The sequence below is a fragment of the Myripristis murdjan genome, chromosome 23 (genome assembly GCF_902150065.1).
Source record: "Myripristis murdjan chromosome 23, fMyrMur1.1, whole genome shotgun sequence".
In the NCBI taxonomy this organism is placed as follows: Eukaryota; Metazoa; Chordata; class Actinopteri; order Holocentriformes; family Holocentridae; genus Myripristis; species Myripristis murdjan.
Window position 1 is genome coordinate 24,553,181 of NC_044002.1, and position 17,341 is coordinate 24,570,521.

General features: G+C 44.1%; 1 protein-coding gene across 2 annotated transcripts in view; it reads right to left on the reverse strand.

The window, feature by feature from the left end:
* The window catches only part of etv6 (ETS variant transcription factor 6), a 49,361-nt gene that overhangs the window by 11,912 nt on the left and 20,108 nt on the right, over positions 1-17,341 (reverse strand). For both annotated transcript variants that reach the window (XM_030046148.1, XM_030046147.1), the window contains exon 3: positions 3,830-3,994. In XM_030046148.1, the coding sequence (XP_029902008.1) occupies positions 3,830-3,994 (165 nt within the window). The remainder of the gene's footprint in view (positions 1-3,829; positions 3,995-17,341) is intronic.

The window sequence follows — 17,341 nt, forward strand, 5'->3', positions numbered from 1 at the left end:
CTTATCACTATGAATCACAGTTACTGGGAAAGTGTGTACGATTCATGTCCAAACCACATCAGCTGCTACTATTAGACATAAATGGTTTATGAAACACCCTTTTTTATTTTTTTGGTTTTAAATGAGTCTCACTCAGCAGCAGCGGCAGCTTTAAAAAAAAATAAAATAAAAATCAAGAAAATTAACAAAGAAATTCCAACTCTGTAAGTATTATAAATAGATAATTATTATGAAAACAAAATGTTCATAATAATTCTTAAAATTAAAGTCTGAGAAAATTTGTCAAGAAATTCCCTCTAAAATTTTTTAAAAAAATAAATAAATTCATAAAGTGAGTTTAAAATATTACAGGAAAATCAGAGAAAACTAGTAAAATATTACTGGAAAATTAGAAGGAAAAAACGGAAAAAAACAATAAAATATAAATATTATGAATAGATAATTATTATAACTGAGAATATTTATAATATATAATTACATTAAACTATAAGATAACTGTCTAGAAATTCCCTCCAAAAAAGAAAAAAAAATGAATTTTGTTAAAAGCTTGCCCACTGGCTCCTGGGCTCCAAAAGGTTAAAGGAACAGTTCACCCAAAATACAAAAAGACACAAAGGCTCGGTCCCAGCAAGTACAAATGAAAGGCGGATGGATACGGTTTGCTGCTGCTCTCAGGTAGGAAGTAGTTCCCAACAAAACTCCTGGATCCTGTCGGCTGTGTGTGTTTCTGTTTTTGGAGTTTTTCAGACAGACTGGAGTGAGAGTGAGAGGAATTTTAGCGGCTCCTTTAAAGCGCTGCTGCTGCGACAGAGGAAAATGTGTCACTCGGGGAGGAGTGGTGGAAACAGAGACCTAATAACTCCCAAAAGACGAAGTGCACACACCGAGCGCCAGGAAATTTGCTCTGTTCCCTAAAATGAGTGAACGCTGGCTGGCGCCGGCGACATCAGGGCCAAACAAGCCACTCGTTACGACTCGACAGGAGAAGAAACGCACGGCGAGTCTCCGCCAGGGAACTAACCTCCGTCACCTTTAACCTGTCAGCTGCTGCTCGGCTGCCAGATTAAAAACAGAGATTTAAAAAAAAAAAAGAAAACACAGCTGTAAGTTCAAGCTGTGATTCATGAAACCATTAGGAGGCACATTTCTAACATGACTCACATCTGCTGGCACAAAAGCTAAAAAACAACAAAATAAAAATGAGGGATGTTTATGACTGAGGACACCATAAAAAAAAAAAAAAAAATACACAGTTATCACCGGGTTTATTCATCGTTCACTTTTCAGTTCCAGAGTTTTTCCGGTTCTGATTCTGGCCTGATATTGACTGTCAACTCTGACATCTCACTTTTTATTTTTTAATTAATTAATTTGTTTGTTTTAATTTATTTTAATTCATTTTAATTAATTAATTTTATTTTATTTTTTATTATTATTTCAGCTTATTTTATTTTGTTTTATTTTTTGTTTTATTTTATTTATTTTAATACATTTTTTATTTTATTTCATTTCATAATATCTATAGAGGTAATATGTCATTCTGTGATGCCATAAAAAGAGAATTGTATGACAGAGTGAAATAAAAAAAAAAAACTTAAAAAAAAGAACAAAACCACAAATTTAATTACTAACACGCAGCATCATCATGAACCAGCCTACAAATAATTAAAAATTATACAATTAAAAATAATAATAAAATAATAAAGAAAATACAATAGTAATCTGAAATAATATAAATTTAAAATCTTCCAAACTAGGTCTTTGATCAACTTTTTACAGTTGCAGATTATTTTTAAATTTAAAAAAAAGAAAAGAAAACCCATCACGTGGGAGGCCAGTGGCTGCACACGACCGGAGGAAATGAGTTTGCTCGTTTGTCACTTCAAACAAACAAACTTTCTTTTTTTCTCTTTGTCTGATTCCCACACCCGGAAATGACCCTGCACAGCTCCCGTACGTTCCCACACCTGCTCAGGTTTTATGTCGCCGCCTTATCTCCTTATCTGGTTACTTCCCAGCAGCGCTCGCTCGCTCGCTCATTATCGCCTCGCCGTCAAACCGCGGCTCCGCTCAGCTTTCTGCACATTCACTTTCTGCTGGGCTCTAACACTCGACAAGGGAGCGCTTCGTGTAATAATCCTCCTCTTTCTTTATGTATGTGTGTGTGTGTGTGTGTGCTCTCGATGCGTCTGGCCCCTGGTGTTGCCGGGGCGACAGTTGAGGTCGGTTGGTACTTCCTGATCAACCGTCTCCCACTTCCTCTACTAGACAACAGAGAGACAGCAGCCTCGCCGCAGCTGCTGCCTGCAGTGCCGCCGGCGACTTCCCTGAACATCTCAGCACAGCGGCCAGGCCTCGCTCCACACACACACACACACACACACACACACACACACACACACACACACACACACTGATCTGAGCGACCATGACAAAACACACCTCTAATCTGTCTACACTGCAAAAACCTCCAGCTTAACAAGTCATCCAGCCTCATCTTCAGTGTTCAAATCTTGTTTTTCTTCCAACAAGGTCAATAATCCACCAGTGGGATGAGATAATCCCACTCGTCTCCATGCTTTCTTGAGTGAAGTGTCATTGTGTGGTAGAAGGCAGGGCTGCCCCCTCACCCCTTTGCTGTTTCCACTGGAGATTGAACCTTCACGCTTCAGCAGCATGAGGCCCACACTGCACAACAAAAATTTCAGGATTAACACATTATTCAGTGTTCAAATCTTGTTTTTCTTCAAACGAGGTCAAAAATCTGCCAGCGGGATGAGATAATCCCACTTGTTTCCACGATTTTCTTGAATCAAGTGTCATTTTCTTGATCCCAGTGGCTGATCTGCCTCATTCTGCCTCGTTTCAACACATTTAGACTAACAACAAAATCCTGAAACAAGTGAAACCTGCAATGGAAACAAGTGGGATTATCTCATCCTACTGTCAGACCTTTTACCTTGTTGGAAGAAAAGCAAAAAAAAAAAATGCAGATTTTTTGCAGTGTGGGCACTAATATAACAGATACACCTGAATACTGCAGTATTTTTCACAATACAATATCGATTCTCTGGCCTTTTATATTGATATGTATTGTTCATGCACTTCATTTTTACATGTCACCCAGTTTATCCTATTATATGTTGTGTATTTGTATTAATCCACCCAGGTGTTATGCAGTAGGTTGTATTTTTAGCTGAATTTATATATTTTTAGTCAGTTCTGCAGAGTATTGAGATGTGTTGTGATATAAATCAGATCGGGATCCAAAGTGGACTCTTCTCATTGCAGCGCTGCTCACTGGGAAATCTCACAGATGTTCATTTATTGGATATTTTACAGGCCCTTCACCTGTGACTCTTTTAAAAAATGACATTTTAGCACTCAGGACTCCCACTTTGGTCCAGAGGCATGACTTTCCATCGGTAAGTCCGAGTGTTTCCTTGACCTAAAAATAAAAATAAAAGCTGTTCCTTCCTGCTCTGCTAATGCTGTTTTTCCAGGTTGGTTTCCACTGCGGTTGGGCTGAAAACCATCAAATGCAATTAATGTGTGAAACAAGCTCTAAGAAAAAAAACAAAAAACAAAACAAAAAACAAAAAAAAAACAAAGATGCAGAGTAAATTCCTGCGCAGTGACCCGACTCACTCCCACCCCGAAAAAAAAAAAACGGAAATGATCAGAATTTCCTGACTTTCTCTGTTTTGAGTCAACGTGTAAAAGCAGCGACGGTGTTTCCAGAAGCCCCGCGGCTGGCTGCTCACTTTGACATGAAAATGAGGAGGAGGAGGAGGAGGAGGAGGAGGAGGAGGAGGAGGAGGAGGCGTACCGGAGTGGGGGGAGCGGTAGCGGAAGTCCTCCTTGGTGAGCAGCAGCAGGGCTTTGCCGTTCATCTGGAAGGAGCCGCTGGTGATGGGACGCAGAGCGAACTCCCTCTCGGCCCAGCGCAGCCACTGGGCCACGTCCTCCCTGCTCCAAAACACCGGCTGAAGACCTGCAGAAGAACAGAGGAAGGAGAAGAAGGAGGAGAAGAGGAGGAGAAGGAGGAGAAGAAGACGGGGTGGTAGAAATGAGGTCGGTGTTGACGAACAAGCAGCAAGATGGAGGAGGAACGGGGGGAGGAAGGAAGGAAGGAAGCGACAAGAATGAGATTAGTGAAGAAGAAGGAGGCAGTGTGGAGATAGGGGGACGGGGGGGGTGGGAGGAGAGGAAGGAGGGAAGAAGGGAAGACAGGAAGGAGAGGGAGGGAGGAGGAGGAGGAGGGAGGGAGGGAGGAGGGGGGGGTGGAGGAAGGAAGGAGGCCGAGGCAGTAAAAAGGATATTAGGGAAGTGAAGATAAAAGCAAAAAAGGAGGGAGTGAATACGGGAATGACAGTGGAGATGATGAAAAAAAAGGAGGAGGAGGAGGAGGTTGGAATAAGAGATTAGAGGATGAGAGGGTGAAGGAGAGGAGGAATCCAGAGAGGATAAAAGAGGGAGGGGAGTGAGATAAGAAAGATGTCAGACATTTGTCCTGCTCTGCGCTTCACGAACAGACAGACAGACAGACACACAGACAGACAGAGAGAGAGAGACACACACACACACAGAGAGAGAGAGAGAGAGAGAGAGAGACAGACAGACAGACACACACACACACACACACACAGAGAGAGAGAGACAGACAGACAGACAGTTGCACTGGCTGGTCACCAGCAACCAAAAAACAAAAATACAAAAAAAAAAAAAAAAAAAAAAAAAAACACACATACACATCTCATGCACATATAACAAACTCTAAACTTTTATAATATTAATATGTCATATATGTTTTATAATATTAATCATTTGTAACACCTGCAGATTGAAAGTTTTAATCATGGAAACATTCAAAGCTGAAAAAATTTACAAGAAAAGAGATTCCCTGAGATTAAAACTGTAAATTCCAAGTTTTTTTTCCTCATACATTTGTGAGTTTTCTTCTTGTGAATTTATTTTTTTTATCTTTACAATTTTAATGTCAGAAATTTTGCGCTTCCTTTCTCGTAATATTACGATATTACGAGATACAGCCCAGTGATAGAGCAAGATATTAAAAAGTTGTATATTGTATATTTGATTCATGCATAAATATTTGTTGATATCCAGCGCACTGCATCGGAGAAGGTGACATGTACAAGGTAAGGCTTTTTATAATTATATGCTTTATAAGTTTTGTCTTGCATCAGAAGTTGGAGGCTAACACAAGCGGTTCTCGATTCATGCATAATTCCTAAAATCATCAGCCCCTTGCCATGATAAGTTCAATAAAAATATAAATGTCAGTGTGATAAAGCACATTTGATCTTCAGTTCTCCCTCGGGGGTTCCTGAAGGTGTCAGACGTGTGTTTGTGGTTTAAATCTGCGAGCGAGGACGTTTGTTCACTATGACCAAAAAAAATAAATAAATAAACAAAACAAAAAAAATTCCAGAAAGTGGATCAGTGGTTGAACAGCTGAGAACCAGGAGGAAGAAGAAGAAGAAGAAGAAGAAGCAGAAACAGAAACAAGAGAATCTGCTCAGTATCAGGTTGTTGGTTCACGCTGATGGAGCTGGACTGGATGAAAAAACAATTTCAGAGGTGGAGCTTTACTGGAGACAAGTTTTAGACACAGACATCTGCTCAACGTGCACTCGAAGCTCCTGGTGGCGGAGTCTGAGCCCACACGTCTCGTTTGAGGACGTTTACACACATTTCAAACATTTCCTCCATGTCAGATCGTCCTGTGGGATGCCAGCCAGGAAAAAACGCAGCTCCTGATGGTTAACCTGATCAGATCATTACGGCCTCTGAGACGAACGTGTTTGTGGAACTAAAAACTACAAAAAAAAACTCCTAAAAAAAAAAAAAAAAAAAGCTGTAACACTGCTCATTTATTTAGCCTCGTTAACGCCGCGGCTGCCGGCTCCTTGTGCGAAGCTGCACTGTAAGTACTGTAAATGTCGCCCCCTGATTTACAGCATGACTCAGGCTAACCTCACTGTCATGCACAGGCAGAAAGAAAACACACACACACACACACACACATGCAGGCAACACGCGGCTGCAGCTACGATCTGAACATCCATCACACCCACACGGAACAGAACTACTCATTTCTTGCGTCTCACTTATCGGCCGGCCTCAAACACTTCCTCTGGGAGTCGGACAGCTGTTATCTTTGGCCTGTAATGTCACTGTCACACAAGTAATAGGAACCTTGTGTTCAGTTTCGGAGGTGTCCCCCCTCCCGCTTCCCCCCGCGCCCGCCCGCCCGCCCGCCCGCCCGTCAAACAAAGGAAGTTTTCACAGAGAGCAATCAATATAAAATGAAACCCTGTCTCGATTGTCAGCTTCCCATTCCCCCCCCTCGCTCCCTCCATATTCAGATAGCGACACCAGTGCCGCTGATAAGCCGAGGTTATCTGAACCGCGGCGTACCGTCTGTCGAGCCGTGACCCTCCGCCCGTCGACAGACACGAGAAGTGTTGGCAACGGGACACCGCCGCTCTAGCTCAGGTGTTTCACCGCCGCAGGAACCGGCGTTTGTGCAGATAAAGAGCCGGATTTCTTGACGTGTCCTTGTCGGGGCTTCGGCTCCGTACGCCTGCGGACACGAGGCTGCCGTCGGACTGCAGGCCGCGTTATGTGCAACACAGACGAACGTGAGCGCGCCAGTGTAGATGTGTGTATGCACACACAAAATAAATAGAAAGAAAAATCCACCTCAACAAGTCGTTTAGTCTCATCCTCAGTGTTCAAATCTTGTTTTTTCTCCAAACACGGTAAAAAAAATCTGCCAGTGACGATGAATAAAATGACACTTCATTCAAGAAAATCCTGGAAACAAGTGGGATTATCTCATCCCACTGGCACATTTTTGACCTTGTTTGAATAAAAACAAGATTTGAACATTGATGATGAGTCTAAATAATTTGTTAATATTGTTGCTGAAGTGTGAAGGTTCAGTCTCCAGTGGAAACAGCAAAGGGCTGAGGGGACAGCCCTGCCCTTTACCACACAATGACTTAATTCAAGAAAACATGGGAACAAGTGGGATTATCGCATCCCACTGGCAGATTATTAACATTGTTGGAAGAAAAATACTGAATAAAACTGTACACCATCCTAACAATTACATTAAGTCGCCTCTTTCACATTAAAATCTTTTACTTGTTTTAAGATTTTTTAGTATAAATGTGTTGAAACGAGGCAGAATGAGGCAGATCAGCCACTGGGATCAAGAAAATGACACTTGATTCAGGAAAATTCTGGGAACCAGTCGATTAGTGTTGGAAATAAGTGGGATTATCTCATCCCAATGGTGGATTTTTTTTCCTTGTTTGAAGAAAGAGATTTGAAGCCTGAACATGAGACTGAATGACTTTGCAGCTTGCTCACACTCACACACACACACACACACACACACACAGTGTTGACACATGGAGACGTCCATATCCACAGTTTTTGATTAACACATTTCAGTCGATATTTTTAATCCGGTTATGAAACTTATGTTCAGACTTGGGTTTGCTCAGGTAAGAATCTGGGCGTGTCGTAAATAGTTTGCTGGTTTTCAGCCGCGGCTAAAACTGCAGCCGTTCTCCGTGCACGCAGCACAGAGAATCTAAATTCTCACATGATATGTTGTTTTTTTTTTATCTGTATTTGCACTGAAAAGCAGAAGAAATGTGATGTTCATCTAAGAATTATAAAGAATTATAATTTTTTATTAATTCATTTATTTCAAATTTAACTAATTTCCAAATTGCCTTTTCCCCCCATGTTTTTGAAAGAAACTGGCTTTGTGCTTTACTGTTTTGATGCCGTATTGAACTAAATCAGAAAGAAAATGTTAAAATGATCGCTCATACTCTTACAGTTTCTAGTGAATTAAAGGAAAATCAACCAAACAGTGAAATAAAGCTCTTGCTCATTTTGCTGAGGGCCCCCTGGACGCCCCTGAAGGACCTCTGGGAGTCCCCGGACCTCATATTGAAAGGCACCAGTTTAGGGGACAGTTTGGATTTCAGTCTCGGGGTGTCGCTCTGCGAGATCGGAGTGTTTTTGTTTTGCATTTGGACCAGAGGAGAGTCTCCATCAGCGAGGACGCTCCTCTCTGTTTCAGCTGCGTTTTGTGATTTAAGCCGATAAGACGGGGATTTCCACGCAAAGCTCCGTCCGGCTGCAGCCTCACAAAACGTTTCCACGGACACACGGCGCTCGCCGGGCCTGGAGCTCAGATGCACTGGAACGCTCTCAGCTGGCCGCCGCCGCCCGCTCGCCGCCGCCGCCGCCACCATGCGAGCCGAGCTGGCGTCCGCGCGGCGAGCACCAGCTGCACGTTTGTCTGCTGCGGGCGAAGGCAGGACAGGCAGCAGTGCATCGTGGGTCACGAGGTCACGGCTGCGGTATGTTCTCTCCGGGGCCGGGGAGAGGTGCAGCTCTGCCAAAACCCCTCCGAGATCCGGTCTGCCGGCCTCAGCCATCTGCACAGAGCCCAGAGGAGGAAGCAGCGAGGGGAGGAGGAGGAGGAGGAGGAGGAGGAGGAGGAGGGGGAGGAGGAAGAGGAGGAAGAAGGGGGCCCAAACAAACGTGTCCCACAACGCACTCTGGCAGGAAGCAATCCAGCGTGGGCTCCGTTTCAGCGCAGGAAACTTCCTGCGGTAAGGTTAGAAAGCAACGCTGGGAGGTTTATCAACAGTCAGCAGAGAGAGAGAGAGAGGAGGAGGGAGGGAGAGGAGGAGGAGAGAGAGAGGACGAGGAGAGAGAGAGAGAGAGGGAGAGGGAGGACGAGGAGAGAGAGAGGGAGGAGGGAGAGGAGAGAGAGAGAGGGAGAGGAGGGAGAGAGAGGGAGAGAGAGGGAGAGAGAGGAGGAGGGAGAGAGAGAGAGAGAGGAGGGAGAGAGAGAGAGAGGGAGAGAGAGGAGGAGGGAGAGAGAGAGAGAGAGAGAGAGGAGAGGAGGAGAGAGAGGGAGGGAGAGAGAGGAGGGAGAGGAGGGAGGAGGGAGAGAGAGAGGGAGGGAGAGAGAGGAGGGAGAGGAGGGAGGAGGGAGAGAGGAACGAGAGAGGAGGAGAGAGATAGAGAGGGAGGGAGGGAGAGGAGGGAGAGAGAGAGAGAAAGGAGAGAGAGAGAGGCAGAGAGAGAGAGAGAGAGGGAAAGGAGAGAGAGAGAGGCAGGGAGAGAGAGAGGAGGGAGAGAGGAGGGAGAGAGAGGAGGAGGGAGAGAGAGAAAGGAGAGAGAGAGGACAAGGAGGGAGAGAGAAGTGAGAGAGAGGAGAGAGAGAGAAGGAGGGAGAGCAAAAGGGAGAGAGAGAGTCAGAGAGAGAGAAGGAGGGAGGGAGGGAGAGAGAAGAGGAGGGGGGAGAAGGAGGGAGGGAGAGAGAGAGGGAGGGAGGGAGAGCAGAGAGAGGAGAGAGAGAGAAGGAGGGAGAGAGTCAGAGAGAGAGAAGGGGGAGGGAGGAGAGAGAGGAGGAGGGAGAGAGAGAAAGGAGAGAGAGAGAGGACAAGAAGGGAGAGAGAAGTGAGAGAGAGGAGAGAGAGAAGGAGGGAGAGAGGGAGAGCAAAAGGGAGAGAGAGAGAAGGGAGAGAGAGAGTCAGAGAGAGAGAAGGGGGAGAGAAAGAGAGGGAGAGAGGATAGAAAGAGGGAGAGGGTGAGAGAGAGACCGATAGAGAGAGAGAGAGAAAGAGAGAGAGAGGAGAAATGGATCTTGCACGAGGAGTGAAGAGAAACAAAAGGCAAAGGAAGCAAAAGGCTGAAGGAGACAAATTGAAAAAGGCCCGAAAAGAAGAAGGAAAGTCAAACAGGAAGGGAAACAGACGCTGCGCCGCAAACACACACACACACACACACACACACACACACACACACACACACACACACACACAAACACACACACGTCTTCGAATCTCAAAACTCCGTCCCCGTCAAACTCCCGTCGCTTCGCTTCGTGACCGTCGGTCCAGCGGCACCACGTCACACACGATAAAACACCAAGAAACCACAAAACCACAGATCATCAGATAAATCACCTGCAGAAGAAACACACTTTAACGCCTGTTTCCTAAAATTAGAGTCATTTGCGTCTGAAATTCTCATTTTCTGATTTCAGTGATGACCGTGTGTGTGAACCAAGGTTATTACAGTTCACTAAAAATAAACTAAAAACTAAAACTAGGACACTTAGGGTCACTGAAATAAAAATAAAAACTCATTCAAAACAGGAAACTACAGTAGCTGTGGTATGAACGGTGCCCTGACCCGATTTCACGATTTCCAGATTTCACCCACGGGCGATCAATAAATAAAGGATATCTGATTCCGATTTCTGATTCGGATTCGGACAAAAACACAGAAGTCCCACTGAGGCCTGAGGCGAGGTGAAGCTGGAAGTGGACCCGCATCCGGACGCCCAGCCCCGAAATTCACGTTCCTGCTTGGAGTCAGAGAACGGAACGGAAAATGAAACGGAAAAAAAATAATAATAATAAATAAAAAAAATTTAAAAAATGCTAATCGAATGCCGACAAACCACTGGCTTGTTTTTCGCTTTATATAATTAGATCTTTTTGTGTAAAAAAAAAAAAAAAAAATATTCATCCAGTTCAAGCGAGCGTATGAACTTTGGGGATTTTAATTCAACAATCGCCTTTTTTTTTTTTTTTTTTTTTTTTTTTTAAATCCAAGACCTAATGCAAAATGCAGAGGGGAGCTGATGGAAATGTGGTTTGCGGCTGTAAAAAAAAAGTCTGACTGGTTTGGTAAAGACGTGAAGGACAGAGATGAGGAGCTCCTCAGGGATGTCAAGGTGCTGCTGGGAAATCTAAATATTGGTCAGTTTAAGTTTTTTGTTCATGTGTGAAAGGAGCCGTCATAAGGCCCCATTTCAAGGTGAGAATTCAAATAAAAATTTTTTAAAAATCTGATTTTGCATCACAGATCCACACGGTCCAAATCACAACTGAGAAACTCCATGCAGGGATTTTTTTTTTTTTTTTTTTTTCTGGTGTTGATGAGAAAACATCAGATGTGACTCATATCTGAGGAGGGGAACACAACCCAAATTAGGACATTTTTTTTTCAGCCGCAGTGCGAATGATGCAAAGGAAAATGGAGGGCATGAAGAGCGAGTGAGTGAGCGAGCGAGTGAGGAGGGGAGGGGAGGCAGAGCACCTTGAAACCCCGCCGCCGCCGCCGCCGCCTCGTACGAGACGCCCGTCGCCGAGGAACGCGTCGCCGTAAAGTGTTTTTCCGTGAGGGAATCTGCGGTTACAGGTTAAAGGAGAAAATCAATTTCAGCCTCCCTTGTCATCCATCGCTGCCTTTGTTGGATGCATCTCAGGTTCACACTGTTGGCTAGTGTGTGTGTGTGAGAGAGAGCAAGAGAGAGAGAAAAAATGAGTGTGTGTGTGTGTGTGTGTGTGTGTGTGTGTGTGTTTACACTGAATGAAACCCTTAAGCACGACAGCAGGATCCCAGGCCCTTGACTAAACCGTGGGCTCCTAATCCTCTCTGATGACACATAATTTTCACTCTGTGGTTTCTCAGGCCCCCGCTTACACTCCCTCACACACACACACACACACACACACACACACACACACACACACACACACACACACACACACACACACACACACACGGCGCACCATGTTGCCAAGGCAACTCATGAGCGCTTGGGATGAATGGAGGGAAGAGGAGGATGAGATCACTGGTGTCTTGTTTCGTGGTGGCGGTGCAGAAGCCCCCAGCTCCCGGCTCTGTCCTGCTGTGAACCCCGAACAGGCCCGAGTCAGCGCCGCCGCTCGCCACGCCGCCGCCGCCGCTTCACCCGCGTCTACATCACCGAAACGAGAGCTTCAAACTGACCGACAACAACAGGCCTATTCAACATGAACAAAAAAAATCAGTGTGGCATAATATTGCGATATGTTGCGTGGTGATATCGTATCGATGCGACCTTTCTGATCAGTTTTTCGGACAGAGCCGGTCCGTCTGTCCCAGTTTAACTGCAGTAAAACTGAAGAGACCAGAGCAGAATGAAAACTTTATCCTGTCAGATAAGGTGTTGACAAAGTGTGAAAGAATGTGCAGTCGAAAAAATAAAGTTATCGCAATACTCTGCATCTTGCAAAACGTTTAAAACCGCAAAACTGTCATGTGTCATGTGAACTATCATGATAATTTGGTTTCATGATTGGTTTCTAACCCATGTTGGCGGTGACCGGCCACACGGTGCGGTCTGTCTGCTCGTTTCCAATACTTTGTGAATGAGAGTCAAGCAGCTTGATTATTGATTTTATTGGATTTCTGGCTGCTGGGCTTCACAGCAAAGACAGCAGCTGGCATGAAGAAACCAAAAACCAGATGAACAGTGTCGACCAAACTGAGCACCGAGCTCAATGTTTGGCTCGTATTTAATTTTTGCCGTTTTTGTTTGGACCGCAGAAAGATTAGCGACCGCCTTCTACAGGCTAATGAGGATCCAAAGACAGAATAAAGAACAACGACCAAAACATCCAACATGGATCTCACTGTGAGTTTAACTGGAGGCTGAACTGTCAGCAGAAAACCAGAAAAAAAACAGGACAAAGACTGACTATCATTTATATATATTTATATATATATACTGGCCGAAATGTTGCTAGCCACCCAGTCAGCTGTTCAGGTCACAAACAGAACGCTATTGCCATAAATCAAAGCTAAAAAAAATAAATAAATAAATAACTTGAAATACAAGATTTTGTGTTTAGTTATTGCTTTCTTTTATCAGAAGCGCCTAATAAGCAGGATAATGTACAACGTTCTCATTTTGTGATATTGATCGATGGACTGAACACGTCTGATTAGCAATAACTACTGTAGCAAGTAGCGGCTAGTGTTAGCATGTTAGCAGTAGCATGATTAACCTGCTGGCTAGTTAGCTAACAGATTATTCAGATTAACAGGAATATGATTAACCTGCTGGCTAGTTAGCTAACTAACAGATTATTCAGATTAACAGTGACATGATTAACCTGCTGGCAAATTAGTTAGCAGATTATTCAGATTAACAGTAGCATGATTAACCTGCTGGCTAGTTAGCTAACTCACAGATTATTCAGATTAACAGTGACATGATTAACCTGCTGGCTAGTTAGTTAACAGATTATTCAGATTAACAGGAACATGATTAACCTGCTGGCTAGTTAGCTAACTAACAGATTATTCAGATTAACAGTGACATGATTAACCTGCTGGCTAGTTAGTTAACAGATTATTCAGATTAACAGTGACATGATTAACCTGCTGGCAAATTAGTTAGCAGATTATTCAGATTAACAGTGACAGGATTAACCTGCTGGCAAGTTAGTTAGCAGATTATTCAGATTAACAGTAGCATGATTAACCTGCTGGCTAATTAACAGATTATTCAGATTAACAGTAATATGATTAGCCTGCGGGCTAGTTGGCTAACTAACAGATTATTCAGATTAACAGTAGCATCATTAACCTGCTGGCTAGTTAGTTAACAGATTATTCAGATTAACAGGAACATGTTTAGCCTGCAGGCTAGTTAGCGAGCTAACAGCGTGTTCAGGTTGAGCTGAGACTGAGTGACAGGAGCTGATCTACCTGATCACACTGTTCACTGGTACTGAGAGGGTTATTGACTGGATGTACACACTCATACACACACACACACACACACACACAGCACAAAAAGCTTTATCATGTTTCTCAGTGATTTTTATTTGCCCGTTGTGCACAGGGCAGCCGTCATGGCGCCTCGAGCGGCTGATAGCAGATTTCTGTGACGGAGCTGGAAACGCTAAAAATGAAGTTTGAGACACATTTTTCACAGTTTTCCCACCGGAGAGGCCGAACACGCAGAGCGGCTGCTGCTCTGTGCTTTTCAAAGTGTAACGTTGCTGGTTTGTACTTGTCCAGCAAAACAAAGGGACTTTTCTTCCTCTCTTAATCTTTCTTTTCTTCCTTTTTTTTTTTTTTTTAAATTAAAATAAACTTCCAATGCATAAGGATGTCAGCTGGGGGATTAGCCTGGCCTGAATGAAGCATAACTTAAAAAAAAAAAAAAAAAAAAAAAAAAAAAAAAAAGGCGGTTGCATCAGTTAAAACTGGGACTTTGCTCTCCAAACTGGCGGCTCCTCAGTCATTCAGTTCTTTGGTAAATGTTTGCTTTTTCTCTCCAAGCAGAAGTAGGCGGATATTGGTGCTGCTGTCTCAATAGAGAAAAGCTTTTCTTCCTGCAGACAGAGGAGGAGGAGGAGGAGGAGGAGGAGGAGGAGGAAGGCTGGCCTTGACCTCCTGACTCCCTGACTCAGGGCCGTGTGGCTCCTCGCTCCTCGCCTCGCTCCCTCCCGGCCAGGTGGGTGCGGCCGGGCAAAATCCACCTTTTACTTCTCCTGACAACAACAAAAAAAAAAAAATCCCCTCTGTCTCTTCTATTCATCCTGCACTTCCTCCAGCGGCGTGCACGTGCCCGTCCCCGTCCCCGTGCACGTGCACGCCCCCGTCCGGCAGAGCTGGACCCCGTCCAGTCAAAACAAACATAAAACAGATCATCAATCAAGTGAATCTTTTATGGGCAGGAAGCAGCGCGACCTGTTTCTGATAGCGTGTTGTCGAGCGCCGCAGCAAGCCGGCTCTTGTAGGGTTAGTTCCTGAATCCTCTGTTAACTGCCACTTTTTCTTTTTGTTTGGGAGCCAATTTTTTTTCCTCCCTTTTTTTTTTTGTAACGCAGAAGCTTCAAAGAGATTTGCTAACTACATCAAAAGCCTGTCTGAAACTCTCTCTCTCTCACACACACAATCACACACACACACACCTTGTAAACGCAGTGTATTCCCATTTGTCTGCGTGTAGAGAAAGCAGAGCGAACACTCTTATTAAATGCAAGGAAGAAGCAAACATGATAAAACACAATGAAGCAGTTCACCATTTACCTCAATATAAATATAAATACAATATCATTATATCTGTTTTTGCAGCTCTGAAGGCTCCAGTGGACGTTAAAGGGACATTCCGTCAGGTCCTGATTTTTGGGTTCAGAGTCCATCGGCGTGTTGTTTCTGCACGGCACGTCTCCGAGCTCACCTGTCAATCAAACGGTGGGCGGGGCCTGGTGCCGACGGGATCGAAAGTGTCTCCGATCAGATTTACGACCGAAATCTACGATCGAGGAAACGTCTTTGACTGCAGTAATATTGACTGAATTAATGCTGCGTTCCAGGCCACCCGTCACTGGTGATTTACCGGTTAAAAGTGGGCGGGGCTACAGCCAAACCTGCGAATTCACACCTGTGAACTCGATTGTGCTCGACGGACTCCGACTTCCTCGTTCGACGTCACGCGGTTTATGTTTTGTACACAAGAACGGCGGCCCAGCTGGAGACGGTTGTTCTTATCGGTTCTGCCTGGAACGGTTTGAAGTCGTGACTCGTGACGTGTTCGCGGTCAAATCTGACCGGTGTACAAGTTTCTCGCCAAAAAATGCAGTTAATTTCATCTGTTTGTCATGAGGTTCCATGACTTTGTTACAACCTGGCATCTGAACCACATAAAATAAATTTGGAGAATTTTTATTAATTTTCTGACATGTTTTAGTTAACTTGTCCTACACCCATCGTGTTCCGGTCACAAATGACCGGTCATTAGAAATGAATGGGTAAGACTACAATTAGTGTATAACAATAGAAGTTAAACACATTCCCACCACTCCTTTCCCCACACCCCAACATGCAGGTGTCTTTGAGCAGACACAGATGTGTGTGACAACACACACAACACACACACCACACACACCACAAGCACACACACACACACCTTATAAACCCTTTCTGGCTTCCATGGCAACCCCCCAGGGTAAGTATCTCTCAGACTCTTCTTTCCCACACCCCCAACATGTAGGTGTCTTGAGCAGGCAAACACACACACACCACAAACACACAACACCACACACCTTATACCCCTTTCTGGCTTCACCATGGCCAACCCCACGAGGGAAAGTATCCTCTCAGGACTTCTTTCCCCACAAGCCCCAACATGTTAGGTGGTCCTTTGAGCAGGGCACACCCACACACACACACACACACACACACACCTTAACCCCTTTCTGCTTCCATGGCAACCCCCACGGGAAAGTATCTCTCAGACTTCTTTCCCACACCCCAACATGTAGGTGTCTTTGAGCAGGTGCACACACACACACACACACACACACACACACACACCTTATACCCCTTTCTGGCTTCCATGGCAACCCCCACGGGAAAGTATCTCTCTGACTTCTTTCCCACGCCCCAACATGTAGGTGTCTTTGAGCAGGCACACACACACACACACATACACACAAACACACACACACACACATGGACACAGACACACACAGACACACACAACTTTGCCCCTTTTTGGCTTCCATGGCAACCCTCACGGGAACCTACCACGGGAACTGCCAACACTTGTCACCTGACACCTGACACCTGTCAGGTGTCAGGTGTCAGGAAGAAGACCCAGCTGAAGTTGTGGTCACCTTTCGGTCCAAAAATGGTCATTTTTCCTGGACCTCATCCCCACCTGAGAGGAACGGTCAGCTTCCATGTGAAAATGTCATGAGGATGACTAGCTAAATCATACTGGTCAATGCTGACGGGAACACAAAAGATGCTATTTTTTTGCCACTATTTAGAAAATTGAAATGTTTTCAAAACAGTGTCCTTGGAAAACACTGAAATGAAGTACTCTGTGATAAATACTACAATATGTTTCATCTGAGTATTTGTTATAGTCAAATAATATCTATATAATGTTTTTTTCCCTAAAAAACGAATGGTATGATCTCAGGTAAATTAGGCCTACAGCACATACACAGCAAATAGAAGTTCAAAACTTGTCATTTTCACAAGAGCAGAAGTTGATAAAAAGATCTAACACAACATTAGGTGATAATATGTATCATAGTGGATTTATAATCAAATACAATGTTACCGGTCACATGTGACCGGGAACCTCATGAGTGTTAGCCCAAAATGAACAGAATAGGAGGGTTAAACAAAACAAAAAAATGATGCCAGAGCAGACATGGATATACATACACTGTAAACATTTTTAAACAACTAATTTATTAAATTTTGCCTTTAACTGTTGCGCTTCCTCTGTTTTACTCTTCTTGTTGTTTAATATAATTTATTGTTTTTATGTCCTTTGTTTTACATTTTTATGTCTTCCTTTGTTTCTACATCTTCCTTTGTTTTATCTCCACGTTTTATACATCTCGTTAAGATCATTAAACCGACGAAAATCCAAATGTTTTGGTGAAATGATGAGTAATTTGCTCCT